At 42.7% G+C, this 17,086-nt stretch overlaps 6 protein-coding genes across 9 annotated transcripts; all 6 read right to left on the bottom strand.

Moving 5' to 3' along the window:
- Positions 1 to 1,661: 1,661 nt before the first annotated feature.
- On the bottom strand, positions 1,662 to 2,198 carry RB195_015442 (uncharacterized protein; the record flags this gene model as incomplete). 2 transcript variants are annotated; one of them, XM_064206160.1, is made up of 1 exon in its annotated part: positions 1,662 to 2,198. In XM_064206160.1, the coding sequence occupies one exon, from the start codon at positions 2,196 to 2,198 to the stop codon at positions 1,662 to 1,664; it is 537 nt and encodes a 178-aa protein (XP_064062040.1). The 2 variants fall into 2 exon arrangements, with proteins under 2 accessions (XP_064062040.1, XP_064062041.1); XM_064206159.1 differs by having other exon boundaries at positions 1,662 to 2,156.
- Positions 2,199 to 2,219: 21 nt separating this feature from the next.
- Positions 2,220 to 2,879, bottom strand: RB195_015441 (uncharacterized protein; the record flags this gene model as incomplete). The annotated part of the gene is made up of 1 exon (XM_064206158.1): positions 2,220 to 2,879. The coding sequence occupies one exon, from the start codon at positions 2,877 to 2,879 to the stop codon at positions 2,220 to 2,222; it is 660 nt and encodes a 219-aa protein (XP_064062039.1).
- Positions 2,880 to 2,908: 29 nt separating this feature from the next.
- On the bottom strand, positions 2,909 to 5,581 carry RB195_015440 (uncharacterized protein; the record flags this gene model as incomplete). Of its 2 annotated transcripts, XM_064206157.1 has the most annotated exons (4): positions 2,909 to 3,299; positions 3,514 to 4,019; positions 4,111 to 4,490; positions 5,560 to 5,581. In XM_064206157.1, 4 exons carry the CDS (start codon positions 5,579 to 5,581, stop codon positions 2,909 to 2,911), a joined length of 1,299 nt encoding a protein of 432 aa, XP_064062037.1. The 2 variants fall into 2 exon arrangements, with proteins under 2 accessions (XP_064062037.1, XP_064062038.1); XM_064206156.1 differs by lacking the exons at positions 2,909 to 3,299; positions 4,111 to 4,490; positions 5,560 to 5,581 and having other exon boundaries at positions 3,477 to 3,944.
- A 3,274-nt stretch (positions 5,582 to 8,855) lies between these two features.
- On the bottom strand, positions 8,856 to 9,398 carry RB195_015439 (uncharacterized protein; the record flags this gene model as incomplete). 2 transcript variants are annotated; one of them, XM_064206155.1, is made up of 1 exon in its annotated part: positions 8,856 to 9,398. In XM_064206155.1, one exon carries the CDS (start codon positions 9,396 to 9,398, stop codon positions 8,856 to 8,858), a length of 543 nt encoding a protein of 180 aa, XP_064062035.1. The 2 variants fall into 2 exon arrangements, with proteins under 2 accessions (XP_064062035.1, XP_064062036.1); XM_064206154.1 differs by having other exon boundaries at positions 8,856 to 9,356.
- A 21-nt stretch (positions 9,399 to 9,419) lies between these two features.
- Positions 9,420 to 10,079, bottom strand: RB195_015438 (uncharacterized protein; the record flags this gene model as incomplete). Its single annotated transcript, XM_064206153.1, has 1 exon — positions 9,420 to 10,079. The coding sequence occupies one exon, from the start codon at positions 10,077 to 10,079 to the stop codon at positions 9,420 to 9,422; it is 660 nt and encodes a 219-aa protein (XP_064062034.1).
- Positions 10,080 to 10,108: 29 nt separating this feature from the next.
- On the bottom strand, positions 10,109 to 10,447 carry RB195_015437 (uncharacterized protein; the record flags this gene model as incomplete). The annotated part of the gene is made up of 1 exon (XM_064206152.1): positions 10,109 to 10,447. One exon carries the CDS (start codon positions 10,445 to 10,447, stop codon positions 10,109 to 10,111), a length of 339 nt encoding a protein of 112 aa, XP_064062033.1.
- Positions 10,448 to 17,086: the final 6,639 nt, after the last annotated feature.

The raw sequence follows: 17,086 nt of genomic DNA, 5'->3' as shown, positions 1-17,086 counted from the left end.
CAATCAAGAATAGTAATCAGTAATCTACAATCTATTGACAATGCCCCTCGTTCCAAAAAGAAAAAAAATTGTTATCACTTCTCAATGAGAAAATGGAAGTATTCTGAAGAAAAGAAGAATACGGCTTTGAATGAAGAGGACAACAAGATGAAGCTTATTCCAGCACTATTTCAGGCGAAAAGTTCAAATGACTTGGATTTAAATATTTTCGGCTTCTAAAGAATGCCCCCGCAGTATTTCTTCCGTGGAGTGTTAAAGGCATCACCCCACAAATCTGAGGTGGTACGGATTTTAGGTAAATTATTCGTATACGGGATAGTAGATTATGGAGAGAGGGGTGATTCCGTCCATTTATTCCTAATTGCCGTAAGAAACGGCCCGAAAGATGCGGCGCCGCACAAGGCTGGCGCGCTCCAGTCGAACCCCTTTTAGAAAGTAGTGCGCCAGAACGCCTGAAGCCGTATCTTCCGGGCCGTTTTTACGGCAATTAGGAAGGAATGGACGGAATCACCTCCCTCTCCGCAATCTACGATCCCGTATACGAATACTCCACCTGAAATCCGTACCACCTCAGATTCGTGGAGTGACGCCTTTAACTGACACTGACGTTAACAGAAATTCTCTATTTTAGGGTTTGTTCAGCAGTAGATTATGAAACGCGAGGAAGTTTTCAAGTACCATTAACTGAGAACCGAGAACTAAAAGCGAAGGATAACGTAGCAGCACTTCGATGAACACATCTTAATGAAATGTACTGTTAAACTGCTACTACATCAAAAAAAGACCAAGATAACAGTACATAAAGATAACAGACCACTAACCTTCTACTTTTTTCACTATTTATGACACAGGAACGCTTACACAGATGGTACAGTATAATAATCGTGTCAAGAAGGCAGCCAACATTCGCTTGTCGAGTTACTAGAGAGCTTGGAGGTGCTAGAGCTCCGACAAAAAGTTTAGATTTATCGTGAAACATGGCGTAAGGGCTGCGTAAAGGATTACACGGTTTTCAAGCGCTCGTGGATGACTACCATCGCTTCACTGGATCAAATGGCTCTAGATTTAAGCTCGCGTTAAAGGCGGCGTATTACTAAATTGACATGGTGTGGAGGCCAGTTGTAAAACATTACATTACATTGTGACAGGAAGACAAGCGACATTCGCTTGTCGAGTCTCTCAAAGAGCTTGGAGGTGCTACAGTTCCGACAAACGCTCATATTTATTGTGCAGAGGGTTCAGGGTGTACATCACCAATATAGGCATGACCTCCTTTGCCCTAATCGTCCTGGAAAAAACGGCGTTTGTTACTACGAGGTGAGTTTGAACGCGTCGCATCTATGTGCGAACGGTCGGAGGTCACTGAAGTAAACAGTCTACTCAAAAACTTTATTAGGAAAAAGATAGAGGCTAAAATTGAAAGGGTGGATCGTTTTGCAAGCAAAATCAATGAGTACGCTGCTAGAGAGGACCGAAGCGTGTACAAGGAGCGCTACTGCTGGCGTACAACCTCTCCGTATCGACAAGGGTTGGGTTCTCTTCACGAGTGGATATGGATAGGAGTGACTTGTGCTAGACTCACTGCATTCCCTTGCGCACCATTCGGCCGGTCACAGGGTACCCCTCGAATTGACTTACTTGACTTAATCGGCGGGCTGATGTCATCGCCTGACGCGATTACCCGCATCTTCGCCGAGGTGTGCCGTCCTTGAACACAGCTCTGCCCAACCTTCTCGATCTTCTGCGAGAGCTTGCTCAGAATCAATCCATTCGTCGCTATTCCATACTCTGCGAAACCTTACGTCTCGCCTGAACTGCCTCTCCACGCCGAGTGTCCTCAGGTCCTCTTTCACCGCCTCAGTCCAGAACTTCCGTTTTCGGCCAGGTGGCTTCTTCCAGCTCGAACCCCACGAACTCCTCAAAACTCGTTGAACAAGGCGATCTGCCGGTCTCCTTAATATATGACCAAAGAAGCGAAGACGATTTACTTTAGCCACTTTCGATGGCGGTGCAAGATGTTGGTGTTTTCCACGTGTCATCCGCCGGTATACCACATCAATTTCTGCGTAAAGATCTTCATTGTGACATACCCTAGGCCAAAAGTAGCCAAGTAACCGTTTAAGCAGCTTTCGTTCCGTGCAGTCAAGCCTCTCCATAACCGTTGATGGTGCTGCCCAAGTCTCCGATCCGTACATCATGATGGGGCGAATTGCGGATATTTAGACTCGCAGCTTGACTTCGTTGGTGATGGGGGTCGACCACAGGCATTTCGTTAAGGAGTTAAATGCAGAAGTGGCCTTAGCGCACCTTTGCTGAACATCTCTCTCGTAGCTGCCATCGTTCTTCAGCGTACAGCCTAGGTAACAGAACTCATCGACGAGTTCTATCGGTTGTCCGTCCACCCTGATTCCCGTTTGTGGTCTCGAAGAGATCCACATCTGCTTGCATTTATCAGGGCGTAGGCGTAGTCCATAGGCTGCAGCCAGCTTCGATACAAGGTTGACAACATGTTGAAGTTTCGTACTGCTTTCCGCGAATATAACAACATCGTCGGCGTACTCGAGGTCAGTTAAGGGGCACCCAGATGGTGCTAAGACAATGTCGGCAGGACACTGGTCGACTGTTCTTCGCATAATGTCGTCGATTGCGAAATTGAACAGGAAAGGTCCTGCCACTGTCCCTTGTCTTACTCCAGTTACCACTTCAAACGGTGTTGTAAATCCGGCTGGTGTTCGAACTGCAGCAGTTGTTCGTTGATTCATGTCATCAAGCAAGCGAACGAACTTTCCTGGTACTCCATCGGCGCGAAGCGCGTTCAGAAGACGGCCTCGGTGAGGAGAGTCGAACACGGCTTCAAAGTCCAGAAACGCTAGTTGCATTGGCTTCGAATACCACTGCCAGATTTCGATCACTCTCCTGACGATGAACACCTGGTAGATCGGCCAGAACGAAAGCCAGCTTGCTCGTCGCGCGTTGTTTCTTCGCGATGTTTAATGAGTCGGTCCAGGATAATGCGCTCCAGTACCTTGTACATAACACGCAGCAAAGAGATTCCTCGATAATTCCTTGGGTCCGTGACGGATAACTTCTTGTGGAGGGGAATTATGATAGCGTGTCTCCACGAATCAAGTATCCTTTCGCTTATCCATATTGAACGGATGATCTTTGTCATCTCACGAATCCCAGACGGAGGAAGATATCTTAGCATTTCTGCGCTAATCCCGTCGCCTCCACCAGATTTTCCATTCTTCATTTTTTGAATACAGACCAGGACCTCCGACTCGGTCGGAGGTCCTGGTCTGTATTCAGAAAAGACCTCCGACCGAGTGAATTTCAATGAAGTTTATTTCTTGATGCCTTTTCTGAAAAGATTCAGAAAAGGCATCAAATGAAAGGTTTTTTTTTTTTTTTTCCGGGCCCCCCCCCCCCTTCTCAAACCCCCACTCATACGTTTCAGTTGACGACGCAGCTTCCTTCTAAGACGCTTTTGTGTCGTTTGTAAAATCCACGTACAATTCCGTATGTGTGCTGGTTGAAGTCACCAGCACACATACAGAATTGTACGTGGATTTTGTTTCCGCAGATGCAAAGGCAAACTTCTTCCGTGGCAATAGAACCGGGAGCGTTTCCCTTGCAGCGTCCTGGATGCACTCTGCGGAGGAATCCGCATCGCTAAGCTTCTTCCTGGTCCGTACTCCAGCATGAATAGACACACGTTGGCGGAATTTTGTTCTGCATTCATCGTCTTTCAGACCTGCTGTGTCAATTTTCGGTTGAAGAGGAACCCTTCGGTTTCTCTTGCGGAACCGTATCTTGAAGCTGAGAAGAACTGGACGGTGGTCAGAGTCGAACGCGACGTCCCAAACAGCTCTAGATTTTCGGATATCTGACTGAGGAATGTTCCTCGCCAAAACGTAGTCGAGCTGAAGTTTAAGAGTCCTCATCTTCCGCTTGCGCTGCTCTTCAGGCGTTAAAAGGGTTGACCCCTGCCACGTGAGCTGATGGCGTCGATGATTCCTCTTAAACGTGGAAGCGATGATGAGGCCCGTCTGTTCGCACAAGTCGACCAGACGGTCACCGTTGTCCGACGTGCGCTCCGCTGCTTAGTACCATTTTCCTACATCGGATTGCTGTTCGAGTCCCATCTTCCGCATTTGCGTCGATTCCGACAATGACCACCTGCTGGCTTGGTATTTTAGACATCAACGCATTGATTTCATCATAGAAGGCGTCCTTACTGTTGTCCTCAGCGGTTTCTGTAGGTGCGTGAGCACTTACGATCCAGAGTTTACGTCCTCCGCGGTCCCGCAGTCGTAAAAAGGCGCATCTAGACGACGTTGAGCCAAATTCCTCAACCAGGTTCTTGTAATCGTTCCTCACACCTATCGTCTTTTTTTTTACAATGAAAAAGTTAGGAAATTCTCGTACTTTCCACTGACGGCGACGAGCACAAACAGCAGCAGAAATGACACAACGTTGTAGAACTTCATCTAAAACTAACAGGTAGCTTTGAATTAGTTTTCTTTTGTCTTCACCTCGGACAAAATAAACGTGGAAAAAGGATAGTTATCTGAGGACACCACCTTCTATTCTATTTTATCGGTACAGAAATATGCGAGGTACAACTCATAATTTCTAAAGCATCGGCAACAACTGCTAACGGCCAAGATCACAAGTCCTCGGTGCTGAGAGGTTTCAGCTCCCGGAGAGATTGCGATAGTCACAGATGATCCTTTTTGTATGAACGAATCATTAATATTTTCTATTTTTCCCAGCGATAAAAGGATCCACTGTTGGAGTGCGAAGTAAGCAAAAATCGTTTTAATCAGTGTGGTGTGATTTGCAAAGTAACGCGGACAAGGCACAGCATCGAAAGAGATCGAAAAACTTAAAGTTTTACGGGTTTCACAGTAGTCTGTGAATTATAGAATTTCCCACCTGGTACAACTAGGAGAAACGAATGCACTGTTATCTAATGCTAGTCGCTGTTTTATACTCGCCTCTACTCTGCTAAAAGGACCACTAATGCATATTCAATGAAGCTTTTATCGTACTAAACGCTTCTGAAGTGTGTGTGTCAACGTTTCGAATCTAATGAAATACAACAGATGGTACAACGATTCTACCGACTGTGACGATTTTGAGTGCTGTTTGTGTCTGTTTGAACCATTTGCGAGGATAAAGGCATTAGCAGAGAAACAAAGAGCACTCTTTTTTTCGGAAGATACATCAACTTTGTTAGAGTATATTTCAACCAAGGATGAGTTGGCGTTGGGGTCAGACACCCATGCAACTCTACAGTTGTTTCTATGTTTGTTGCTAGAAGTAGAAATCATTACCTCACTATAAAGATAAACACTGTAAAAAAAGAGGAGGGTATTCTTTTCCCTATTTCCCAAAATTTTTCTAATTTTCAAAGCAACCATGGAGCTGAAGGTTAGGTCAAAATCTCTGGGCACCCTCTACATATGTTTTACTTTCACTAATACCTGTAATACACATCCTTTCACGATAAACGGCCGTTTTTTACGGCAATTAGGAGGAAATGGACGGAATCACCCTCCTCTCCGTAGTCTCCCATCCTGTATACGAATACTCCACCTGAAATCCCCACCTCAGATTCGTGGGGTGATGCCTTTAACTGAACGACAGCAGGTAAATGTTTCTTGAAAAATCTCCTCATCTGAACGAAGAAAAGTCCGTTCTTCTTGACCCGACTCTATTCGCAAGGTGTTAGTGTCTCGATGATTGTCTTAGGTTTTGTTATGTTACGGAGAAAATTTCCTTGATCGTAGTACGTTTACTGTTTCTTTTACACTGAACAATTCAGAAAGATATTCGCATGCATCAGTGAGAACACCTGTCAATGACTACATCCTGAAATCTCACACAACATTACAGGTGGCAGTCCTAGTCTGCGTACCTATTTTCTGCTAGAGAAATGCAATTTTGTTGAGTTCAAAATTTAACAACAACAAAATGAAAGGAAATATTTAACTCTCTTCTGATTGTGTGTTTGGAGATATGAACTCAAGCCGAAATGAGTTGAGTATGTGTCCAGAACTAGTTGAAATTAATACCGTAGTCCTCCTGCAACTCTATAAATCTGCGGTTGATGTGAACCTTGATGATGGGTAGTCTGTCATTTCAGAAATTTCCTTATACTCAGCATAACTATCATTCACTACATTAAAATTATTTAACAAATTCTTTTATCTCCGTCCACTGCTGATTAAACGTGAATGTAATGATTAAATCGGGGGTTTGTATGATCGTACATGGAACTAACATTGCATCCCAAAGTGGATTTGGTAATGATTTCCCATCCACCCAAATTCCCAGACCTCATCCCGTGTAACAGCCCGTTGTGAAGGAACACCTTCAAGTCTTCGACTGACCTCAGATTCGCTGTTAAGCTCTTCTTTGAGTCTCTGCTTCCCTTCCCCTTCCTCCCTTCCAGTCCCGGAAATTGCAACTCTCCCAAGAAGAAGGAACACTGCTACAGACACTTATGGAGGATACATCGAATTAGGGAAGTGGAGCGGAGGCATACTGGGTTCCGTAATCTACGATCCGAACTGTACGGGTTCCCTGAGGTTTCAGTACCATATCAATATCGTGATTCCAGTGGACGTATCTGATCCTTCAAAACAGTTTAGCAGCTCGTGGACTATATCTTGGGGGCTGATGCGACGTATGATTAGTGGTAGGTAAACATAGTCAGCTATTTAGGTAGCAGCAAAGATGAATCTCTTTGAGATACACACCATCGCTAACTGCCTGCCTAGGGCGTGATTGGGGCGCGCTAGAAAATCCGTTGGGACCCTCTTTGAACGCATCCGAAGAGCACAGACAGCAGCAGTAAAGACACATCGTTATGGAACATCATCTGAAAGTAACACATTCAAATTAACACTTTCGAGGTCTCAGTTTTTGCTTCCCTTCATCTTTATTTCGGAGAAGATGAATATAAACAATAAAAATAAGGGGCTCTTTAAAAATATTGCGCCACATTGTACTTACATATAATGTATGAGGTACAACTCTTAATTTACTGACAACTGTTGAGAACGCGAGGTAACAAGTTTCCGGCGTAGAGAGATTTCAGCTACTCGCAGAGAAAACAGTTGTCACAGATGATCCTTTCTGTGAAAAACTAGAAATGCACAGCGCTCAAAATCGTCACAAGCGGTAGAATCGTTGTACCATCTGTTGTATTTCATTAGATTCAAAACGCTAACACACACTTTAGAAGCGCTTAGCACGATAAAAGCTTCATTGAATATGCATTAGTGGTCCTTTTAGCATAGTAGAGGCGAGTATAAAACAGCGACTAGCATTAGATAACAGTGCATTCGTTTCTCCTAGTTGTACCAGGTGGGAAATTCTATAATTCACAGACTACTGTGAAACCCGTAAAACTTTAAGTTTTTCGATCTCTTTCGATGCTGTGCCTTGTCCGCGTTACTTTGCAAATCACACCACACTGATTAAAACGATTTTTGCTTACTTCGCACTCCAACAGTGGATCCTTTTATCGCTGGGAAAAAATAGAAGATATTAATGATTCGTTCATACAAAAAGGATCATCTGTGACTATCGCAATCTCTCCGGGAGCTGAAACCTCTCAGCACCGAGGACTTGTGATCTTGGCCGTTAGCAGTTGTTGCCGATGCTTTAGAAATTATGAGTTGTACCTCGCATATTTCTGTACTGGTAAAATAGAATAGAAGGTGGTGTCCTCAGATAACTATTCTTTTTTCACGTTTGTTTTGTCCGAGGTGAAGATAAAAGAAAACTAATTCAAGGTTACCTGTTAGTTTTAGATGAAGTTCTACAACGTTGTGTCATTTCTGCTGCTGTTTGTGCTCGTCGCCGTCAGTGGAAAGTACGAGAATTTCCTAATTTTTTCATTGTAAAAAAAATCGGGTTAACTAAGGACCTTCGAACAGGTCATAATTTTACTCTAATTGGCACCTTAATGCTCTGGGTTTCTACCATACCGTGGAAAAGAAGTGAACTTGTTAACTAAGAATTTCACATTGCAGGCCATCTCCAATTTTTGGGGCCACTCCACCAGGAGCAAAGATATCCGGATAGAGAGACGTACAGAAAAAGCGAATGAATAATTTTTTGTTCTTGTGTTTTCAAGACATAAAGTCGAAACGAAATGAGTTGCATTATGCCTTCCGCACTTTTTTGTAGCGACGTGATGAGTTTTACCTGTGGCAGTGAATATAGAACTACCGTAGAGGTGCATGGGGATTTAGACCTGAACATCAACTCATCCTTGCCTTGAAATATACTGCAGCAGAATCAGTTGTTCCGTATCTTTGGAAAGGAGCACTCTCTACTAACTATCCTGCTACTGCCCGTAGCCTCGCAAATGATGCAAAAAAGAAAAAAAAAAAAAAAATTTATAACACTCCTCCCCCCCCCTCTTCTTTTTTTTTTTTATATTAAACTTTTTTACATTTTTTAAAAAAATATAGTTTTACAATTATATTTTATACCCTTATCCCTCTACTTCCGTAATTTTATTTATAATTATTTTTTTTTTTTATATTTTTTTTTTTCTATTTTTTTGCGGGGGAGGTGGCCCCCCGCCCCTTAATTTTGTAAAAAATTTTATATTTTCTTTTTGTTTTAAATGTGGGTTCACCCGGAAAGAGCAGCAAATATGTTTTTTATGGCGTTTTTATAAGTCTTTTTGCCCCCTCCTCGTGGGGGCCCTCCTCCTTTGAACCCCCCCCCGTTTTCTTGTTTATTCTTTGGTGGGGTCCCGCCAATAAAATACCCGCCTTTTATTTGGCGGGATTTTCCCCCGAAACCTTCCTTGAGCTTAATCGGCGGGCTTATGTCATCCCCTGACCCGTTTCCCCGCATCTTCGCCGTGGTGTGCCGTCCTTTAACACAGCTCTCCCCACCCTTCTCGATCCTGCTGCGAGAGCTTGCTCAGAATCAATCCATTCGTCGCTATTCCATACTCTGCGAAACCTTACGTCTCGCCTGAACTGCCTCTCCACGCCGAGTGTCCTCAGGTCCTCTTTCACCGCCTCAGTCCAGAACTTCCGTTTTCGGCCAGGTGGCTTCTTCCAGCTCGAACCCCACGAACTCCTCAAAACTCGTTGAACAAGGCGATCTGCCGGTCTCCTTAATATATGACCAAAGAAGCGAAGACGATTTACTTTAGCCACTTTCGATGGCGGTGCAAGATGTTGGTGTTTTCCACGTGTCATCCGCCGGTATACCACATCAATTTCTGCGTAAAGATCTTCATTGTGACATACCCTAGGCCAAAAGTAGCCAAGTAACCGTTTAAGCAGCTTTCGTTCCGTGCAGTCAAGCCTCTCCATAACCGTTGATGGTGCTGCCCAAGTCTCCGATCCGTACATCATGATGGGGCGAATTGCGGATATTTAGACTCGCAGCTTGACTTCGTTGGTGATGGGGGTCGACCACAGGCATTTCGTTAAGGAGTTAAATGCAGAAGTGGCCTTAGCGCACCTTTGCTGAACATCTCTCTCGTAGCTGCCATCGTTCTTCAGCGTACAGCCTAGGTAACAGAACTCATCGACGAGTTCTATCGGTTGTCCGTCCACCCTGATTCCCGTTTGTGGTCTCGAAGAGATCCACATCTGCTTGCATTTATCAGGGCGTAGGCGTAGTCCATAGGCTGCAGCCAGCTTCGATACAAGGTTGACAACATGTTGAAGTTTCGTACTGCTTTCCGCGAATATAACAACATCGTCGGCGTACTCGAGGTCAGTTAAGGGGCACCCAGATGGTGCTAAGACAATGTCGGCAGGACACTGGTCGACTGTTCTTCGCATAATGTCGTCGATTGCGAAATTGAACAGGAAAGGTCCTGCCACTGTCCCTTGTCTTACTCCAGTTACCACTTCAAACGGTGTTGTAAATCCGGCTGGTGTTCGAACTGCAGCAGTTGTTCGTTGATTCATGTCATCAAGCAAGCGAACGAACTTTCCTGGTACTCCATCGGCGCGAAGCGCGTTCAGAAGACGGCCTCGGTGAGGAGAGTCGAACACGGCTTCAAAGTCCAGAAACGCTAGTTGCATTGGCTTCGAATACCACTGCCAGATTTCGATCACTCTCCTGACGATGAACACCTGGTAGATCGGCCAGAACGAAAGCCAGCTTGCTCGTCGCGCGTTGTTTCTTCGCGATGTTTAATGAGTCGGTCCAGGATAATGCGCTCCAGTACCTTGTACATAACACGCAGCAAAGAGATTCCTCGATAATTCCTTGGGTCCGTGACGGATAACTTCTTGTGGAGGGGAATTATGATAGCGTGTCTCCACGAATCAAGTATCCTTTCGCTTATCCATATTGAACGGATGATCTTTGTCATCTCACGAATCCCAGACGGAGGAAGATATCTTAGCATTTCTGTCCCGTCGCCTCCACCAGATTTTCCATTCTTCATTTTCTGAATACAGACCAGAACCTCCGACTCGGTCGGAGGTCCTGGTCTGTATTCAGAAAAGACCTCCGACCGAGTGAATTTCAATGAAGTTTATTTCTTTGATGCCTTTTCTGAAAAGATTCAGAAAAGGCATCAAAGAAAGAGGGAGAGGGTCACAATCCTATAGGCCGGAAGATGAAGGGTTGAGGCTCGATGAACAACTCAACAGTAGATTGACTTCAATGAAAGAATTGAACAGTTACTGCTCCAGTGAATGCCTAAGGAGCTGAAACAGGTAGTAGTCTGATGAAGCAATGTGTGGAAAATAGATAGAGTGGGTCCGCTTCCGATCCAGTGTCTCACGTTGGTGGCATGTGGCCGACCTCACATCCAACAGCGCGTTGCCGTTGAAGATGTGAAGAGACGGTCGCTTTCCTCGGACCACGGCGGCCAATCTGCGGAACTGCGAAGACTCTGGCGTTGACCGTCTGATAGGACATCAACTCTCACAATAGTAGTCCCTGCGAATCCCAAAAGCAGCAGAGGAAACTCTTTTGTTGGTGTTGGTTCAGTTGTGGTTGCTGCGGCTGCCGAACGCTTTGAAGGTGTCAGTCACGCCCTCAAAGCGTTCGGCAGCCGCAGGTCACGCCGACTATGGTTACCACACATTGCCACAGAGGATCCACCTCTCGTTCCCTCAGGTCATATCCTGAACTCCGATCATAGTGGCGAAGCAGCAATGACTGATTCAGTCATGGTTCACTCGGCATGAACTTTTGGACTCGGTCAGCTCACGGGGTCATCTCCACCCAAATATCCTGTGCAAATGAACCTCGATGATGCGCCTAGCAGTGCTGAGTTGTGCAGCTATAGTCACCGTCGTGGCGTTCGATAAGCGCACCAAGAGACTGTGATGATCGCTGTCGATGATGGCGCGCGGTTGTCTCGTGAGTGTCAAGTGGTCGAAAGAGAAGTTGCACTCGTCGAAGGGGTGGTACCTGTTGTTGGCAGTACAGTGGGTAGTGGTTCCGTCGCCCAACGCCTCGTTGATGTTGGCAGCCGCCTGAGGTTCTGTACGGCGCTGCATCTGATTCTCTGTTTGAGTTTGCTCTCAAAACTTAAAGCATCACGCCACGAATGTGAGGTGGTACGGATTTCAGGTGGAGTATTCGTGTACGGGATACTAGATTATGGAGAGGGGTGTAATTGCCATGCCTTCCTAATTCCCGTAAAAACGGCCCGGAAGATGCGGCGCCACACAGGGCTGGCGCCCTCCGATCGAACTCCTTGTAGGAAATAGTGCGCCGAAACTCTTGAAGCCGTATCTTCCGGGCCGTTTTCTACGGCAATTAGGAAGAAATGAACGGAATCACCCTTCTCTCCATAATCTACGACTACCAATACTCCACCGAAAATCCGCACCACTCCAGACTCCAGGTGGGGTGATACCTTTAACTAGATCAGCAATGTGCATGAAAATATAATAAAAATGATTCGGCCACTTATTCAAGGATACTGACATTGTGAACTCCATTGTATTGTATTCATTAGAAGAGAATCTTGGATCCTCTAGTTCACCCATTTTCTCAGACCAACCATTTCTGCTGTTTTGTTCAGTGAATGTGTAGCCGTTCCCTACTCAGAAAAGTATGATGTGCGTTAGATCGATCATGGCATGGATACAAATTGTTATGACAAATATGATCATGACCAAGAGAAGACTAAAAATTATTATTCGACCTGTCCTAATTCCTATAAATATACTAAATCTTGAGGTGAGTGCGATGTCCCGCTGTGACTGCACGATCGATCGATGGTTCGAAACCGCCCAAGTGCCAACCAAGCCCTTCCCCCACACTTCATTGAGCATCTCCTTAGAAAAAAGTTATCAAATATACTGGTTCAACTTTCAACTTTTTACATTCTTGGAAAGCAAATGATTCTTCAATACATTATGTACTTTCAAGTAAAGCTAGCAAATTTAAAAAATTAAAATAAATAAAGAAAACTAATAAAAACTTAAAAACTAAACTTTAAAGAAAACTAAATTAACTGCATAAAAAACTAGTAACTTTTAATAACTATTTATATATTTGTCATTATTTATTTATTATTAATTAAAGTGAATCAAATGAGCCAAAATGCAGGAAATTGAAAAATTGAACTTGAAAAAGAAAAAGAAAATATTATTTTTTAAAAATATGTTTTGTGTAAAGTTTCTAAGCGAAATGAGAACTATGCTGCTTACTTTCTTTCAACTGAAGAACTTAATATTCCTTTCTTTTCTCACTGCAAACCCTCATGCAAGAAACTTTGCCACATTCATTCTGCTTCACCACACTCATCGACTACTTCGCTCGCCATTCCTTTTTTCGGTCCCCTTTGAATGCGGGAAACTACTGAAGCGTATCTAGTACAATTCTCCCACACTTGCTCTCTATGTACGTCTCCGACGGCGACACATCCAACATTCTTACATTACCACAGAAAACATTAATTTCTTGGTAGTCTGATGTGAAAAAAGATGTTCATCTATGCATAGATCTATGATCTCGTTGTCCTCTAACCAGACACTGGATCTTCAATGATTTTACCGTACCGCTTTCATTTTTTTACAGTCTCTAAAGTTCCCTATGCTCTATTCAGTTGCAAAGTGTAACCATAACCTCTCCAAAAACAATTAGTAACTATAGATCTAACAGTAAAGTTAATAATAAAGTGTTAGTCAACATTTTTGAACAAATAATATTGACAGGGGAGGTAAGTTTGAAAATTTCATTAAAAACTAGAAAATTGCGTGAAATACGATAAAAATTCCAAATATACCACCCTCGTCACCGTACATTATTTGTTCGAAGATTGGTTGGTTGGAATCTTCCAACTGATAACGGTGTTGACCGAGCTGGTGTGTTCAAAACTGTTATCAGAATCTTGAAAATTACATGAAATTCAAAGGGAACGATAATTTCAATGTTATCCCCAAGATGATGTTATTGATAACTCAAGAAAATAGGAAGTTCCTCAGTATCTCCATGGTTACCCTTTTCCTTACTTTCTTCCTCTTCTAAAAAAAAGAATAAATGTAATTCGAAGGATAAGATAGTATGTTAGGCTCGTGGCAGATAAATTCCTTTGGAATGAGCCGACGTGTACGACTGCAAACGGAGAATCTTTCGAGGATTTATCAACCTTTGCTTTAAACTGCATACTTTGAACTATATATTTTATATTTTAAAGTGTTACAGGAGCCAACCACTGTACCAAGTCGAATTCTTTATTTTTCGAGGGAAATCTGATAGCAATTTGTAGAGGAAGGAAGACTACAGGAAGATGAACAGTTTAGTTGCCGCTTGGCGACATCGAACAAAACATAGACAGTCTAAACACACCCGGAACACTTTACCTTTGCGCTGCATACACGTGCCTTATGTGAATCAAGTGAAACCTGTCCAAGATACGATAATTCCTAAAAAAAATTTCAAGTTCATAATCCTTGTAACAGCGGAATTAGCCTACATACAACATTAAGAGCAACCTGAAGAAATGGGACCTTTCTTGGATTATTTCCCAGTCCCAGTAGCATGAAAGATAATAAAAGCCCATTTTGTTGTCGTAGATCATACAGTACTAAGATGCGTTCCCCTAAAGAGAAGATAAACCCTGAGAAATAGGAAATAAAGCTAAAGATAAAGCAAAAAAAACTGCAAACAGTTTAGCGAGAATTTAAAATTGGAAAGAATTGAATTATCTTCAGAAGCCGTTCATAAAGCGAGCTTCGCTTTTAAAATATCATATCTCATGCTTTCATTTACATTACTATAATCCCTTGGCAAAATCTCTACAAAGAAAATTTTCTGCAATCAAAGAAAGCAGAGTCCACGATGAATTGGTTGCAAAAGGAAGAGCTCTAAGAGAGGCTGACCTCAAAAAAAAACTGATATTTCGTTTGGAGCTAAAATTTCTTTTGAGTTTCAGAGACGAAGAGGGCTCGATCGTGTTCCGCCTCGCCTTTTCCGCTTACGAACAATGCATTTTTTCTATGACACCGCTCCAGATGCTTTCGATTTCTTTTTCACATTACGGATACTTGAATTGTATTAAAAACCAAACCAAATGTCCGAAGAATTAGAAACTAAATTTAATTTTAACCCCTTCAGTAGCCGTAAGTCATCGATTTTTTTTGTTGCTGCGTACTTACGAAGGTATTTGTGGCTGAATACAAAAGAATAAACCATCGATCTTTCCGTAGCGAATTTTTTCAAGACAAGAACTTTTTCATTGGTTTGCTGCCAAATTAGAGAGAGCCCTAAAATTGACACCTCATCTAGTAAAAGCTTTTTCTGCAATCAATTAGTAAATAGTCGCATACGAGCTCTGTTTGTTTATTTACTTGCTGCTACTATGGCAAGAAGAAGAGTTGCGATGCATATAATTAGCATCTAATGAGATGCGCATCAGATGGCTATGGATGGTGCTATTTCGAGGATTTCTTGTTGTGCTACATCGGCTTCATTTACAACTGTGATTATCGATTATTTGTTGCTCGATTAGGAATTCGGAGTTAGAAGCGGTGGAAGTTTTGTGATCAGATTGAAGCGGTTTCTTATTCTTTAGATGCCAACGGAAATATTGCCTCTGTTCCAGTATGCACATCTTATTACAATTTTTCTTACTATTTTTTCTGTTAGCGTGTCTACGAGGAACCTTTATTAGCCTGACTTTTCAGCTTTTTCGTAGTGTTCACTGGTCTAGAATCTGTTCCAAAAAATCGTTCCAATCAACCTTTAATTAAGCCCCTTTAGACTACGAAAGAGTAGAAACGTCCGTATAACAAGGTTTCGTCTAAAAACCTCGTAGTCTCACCAAAAGAAAACATAGGCAATGCCGAGGTCCCAGGACCGTTTTGTCATTACCATTTGAATTTCAAACGAAAATAGATTTATCTACATAATTCTATTTTCACACTGTCTCCTTCAAGCAGATCTTTTCCATTGTAGACTTAAGTGTTAAGGCGTCGTTTGTTTGTTTGTTTACTAAAGCTTTCCTTAATTGCTTAAGAAAATTTTCTAGATACGATCCTAAAAAAATCTAAAGTAGAATTGAAATATCGCTTTCTCCTCTATGTCCATAACATGCTGAACCTCAAATGTTAAAGGAAAAGCGACCAATTCTCCTAACAATAAGCAAAAAATAGCAGCCCTCAGAATTAAACTGACCGGCTAGCATCATTCGTTTAGAGGTGGGCACCCAAATTCCAGAAATTCCCGGGCGTCACTTTCATTTCCGTTGTTTTTCGCCGCTTCAATTCCTACTCTCTAAGGACTAGTTTGTCGCACAAAGTAGTCGTCATTTGAAGAAAATAGACAAATCCTTGCGAAGATTTGATCGCACGTCTTTTTAAATTTTTTTAATGGCTTTTTGGAAGGCAAGAACATTTTGAACACAATTATTTGAATATAAATGAAAAATTGAAAAGCGGAGAGAAAAAGAGAAGCAGAATCTCGAAAAAAAAACTCTACGAGAAAGAACTTACAAACCCTGCTTCCTTTCTTACCATTCCCAAATCATTCAATAGAAGGGTCCTAGAACATGGGTCTTATCTGGAAGTTTCACTTTCTCGTTTTTCTGACTTTGACAATACAGCTCTGCTGCCTTGTATTCCTTATTTTGTGGCTATAGATCCACAAAAGACATCTCCATTTTCCCAAATTTATGTTCTACGAAAGGATTTCCTAGGATACTAGTAAATCCTACCTGGAAGCTATGTCAGCTTAGCGGTTCCTCTCGTTATCGTGAAAAAAGCTCAGTGTTCTCTTCGAATTAAATTTACTAAGGATTATTTTCTTTCCTTTATTTTTCAAAATTCAACCAGGAGTCTTACGCACGAAAATAGCGCGTTTTTTTGTGGTAAACATGCCACTCGTGAGCATACCTACATTTCTAGAAAGGCAATCAAAAGCGAACCAACAACCAAAGCATTTCATTGAACCCATGAGAATTATTCTCAGGTTCATTTATTTATTTATTTATTTATTTAAATGAGATTATTCAATTTATATCGGAAGCCTACGAAAAAGTTCTTGTTGAAACCAGGCGGACGTGGAATCGGGTGAAAAATTCGGGTATTTCTCGTATTTTCATCTCACTTCGCATATTCCCCCATATTTTTGTGTGAGAGTAAACTTCAGCCCCGACCTTAGCGGATTTCACAGATCGTCAACGAGTGCTTCTTATCGAAGGAGAAGGAGAAGACTAGCTCGTCACAATTACCGCACGCATACCTTATGCGGCTAATCGTATCCATTAGTTCGCCGCCGCTACGACCACACTCTCGCCATGGCCTCCCGTTATTTTTAGCGCCGACGGCGAACAATTCGTCGGAGAACGAAAGAGAATGAGAAACGTTTGAGGATGAGTGCGATCGAGATAACGGAGAGAAAACATCCAGAAATAGCCGCGCACCGCTCCGTGTTCAGAATCACGCGGTGCTGCTATTCTGCAAAAGCTAAAACGATTAGATTACTTGCTCTACTCTAAGACTGCACAGATAAAATTTTTTCTACCGGATGTTTCGCCTCTCCATACAATTCATTTAAATTTTCTTCGAAAAAGATTCGAGTGTTCGACTTTTTGAATGATTCCAAATCGGTTGGAGATCAT

This window comes from Necator americanus, chromosome V, assembly GCF_031761385.1.
Source record: "Necator americanus strain Aroian chromosome V, whole genome shotgun sequence".
NCBI lineage: Eukaryota > Metazoa > Nematoda > Chromadorea > Rhabditida > Ancylostomatidae > Necator > Necator americanus.
The sequence above is the reverse complement of the archived record's forward strand: the minus strand, read 5'-3'. Positions and strand labels throughout refer to the sequence as shown.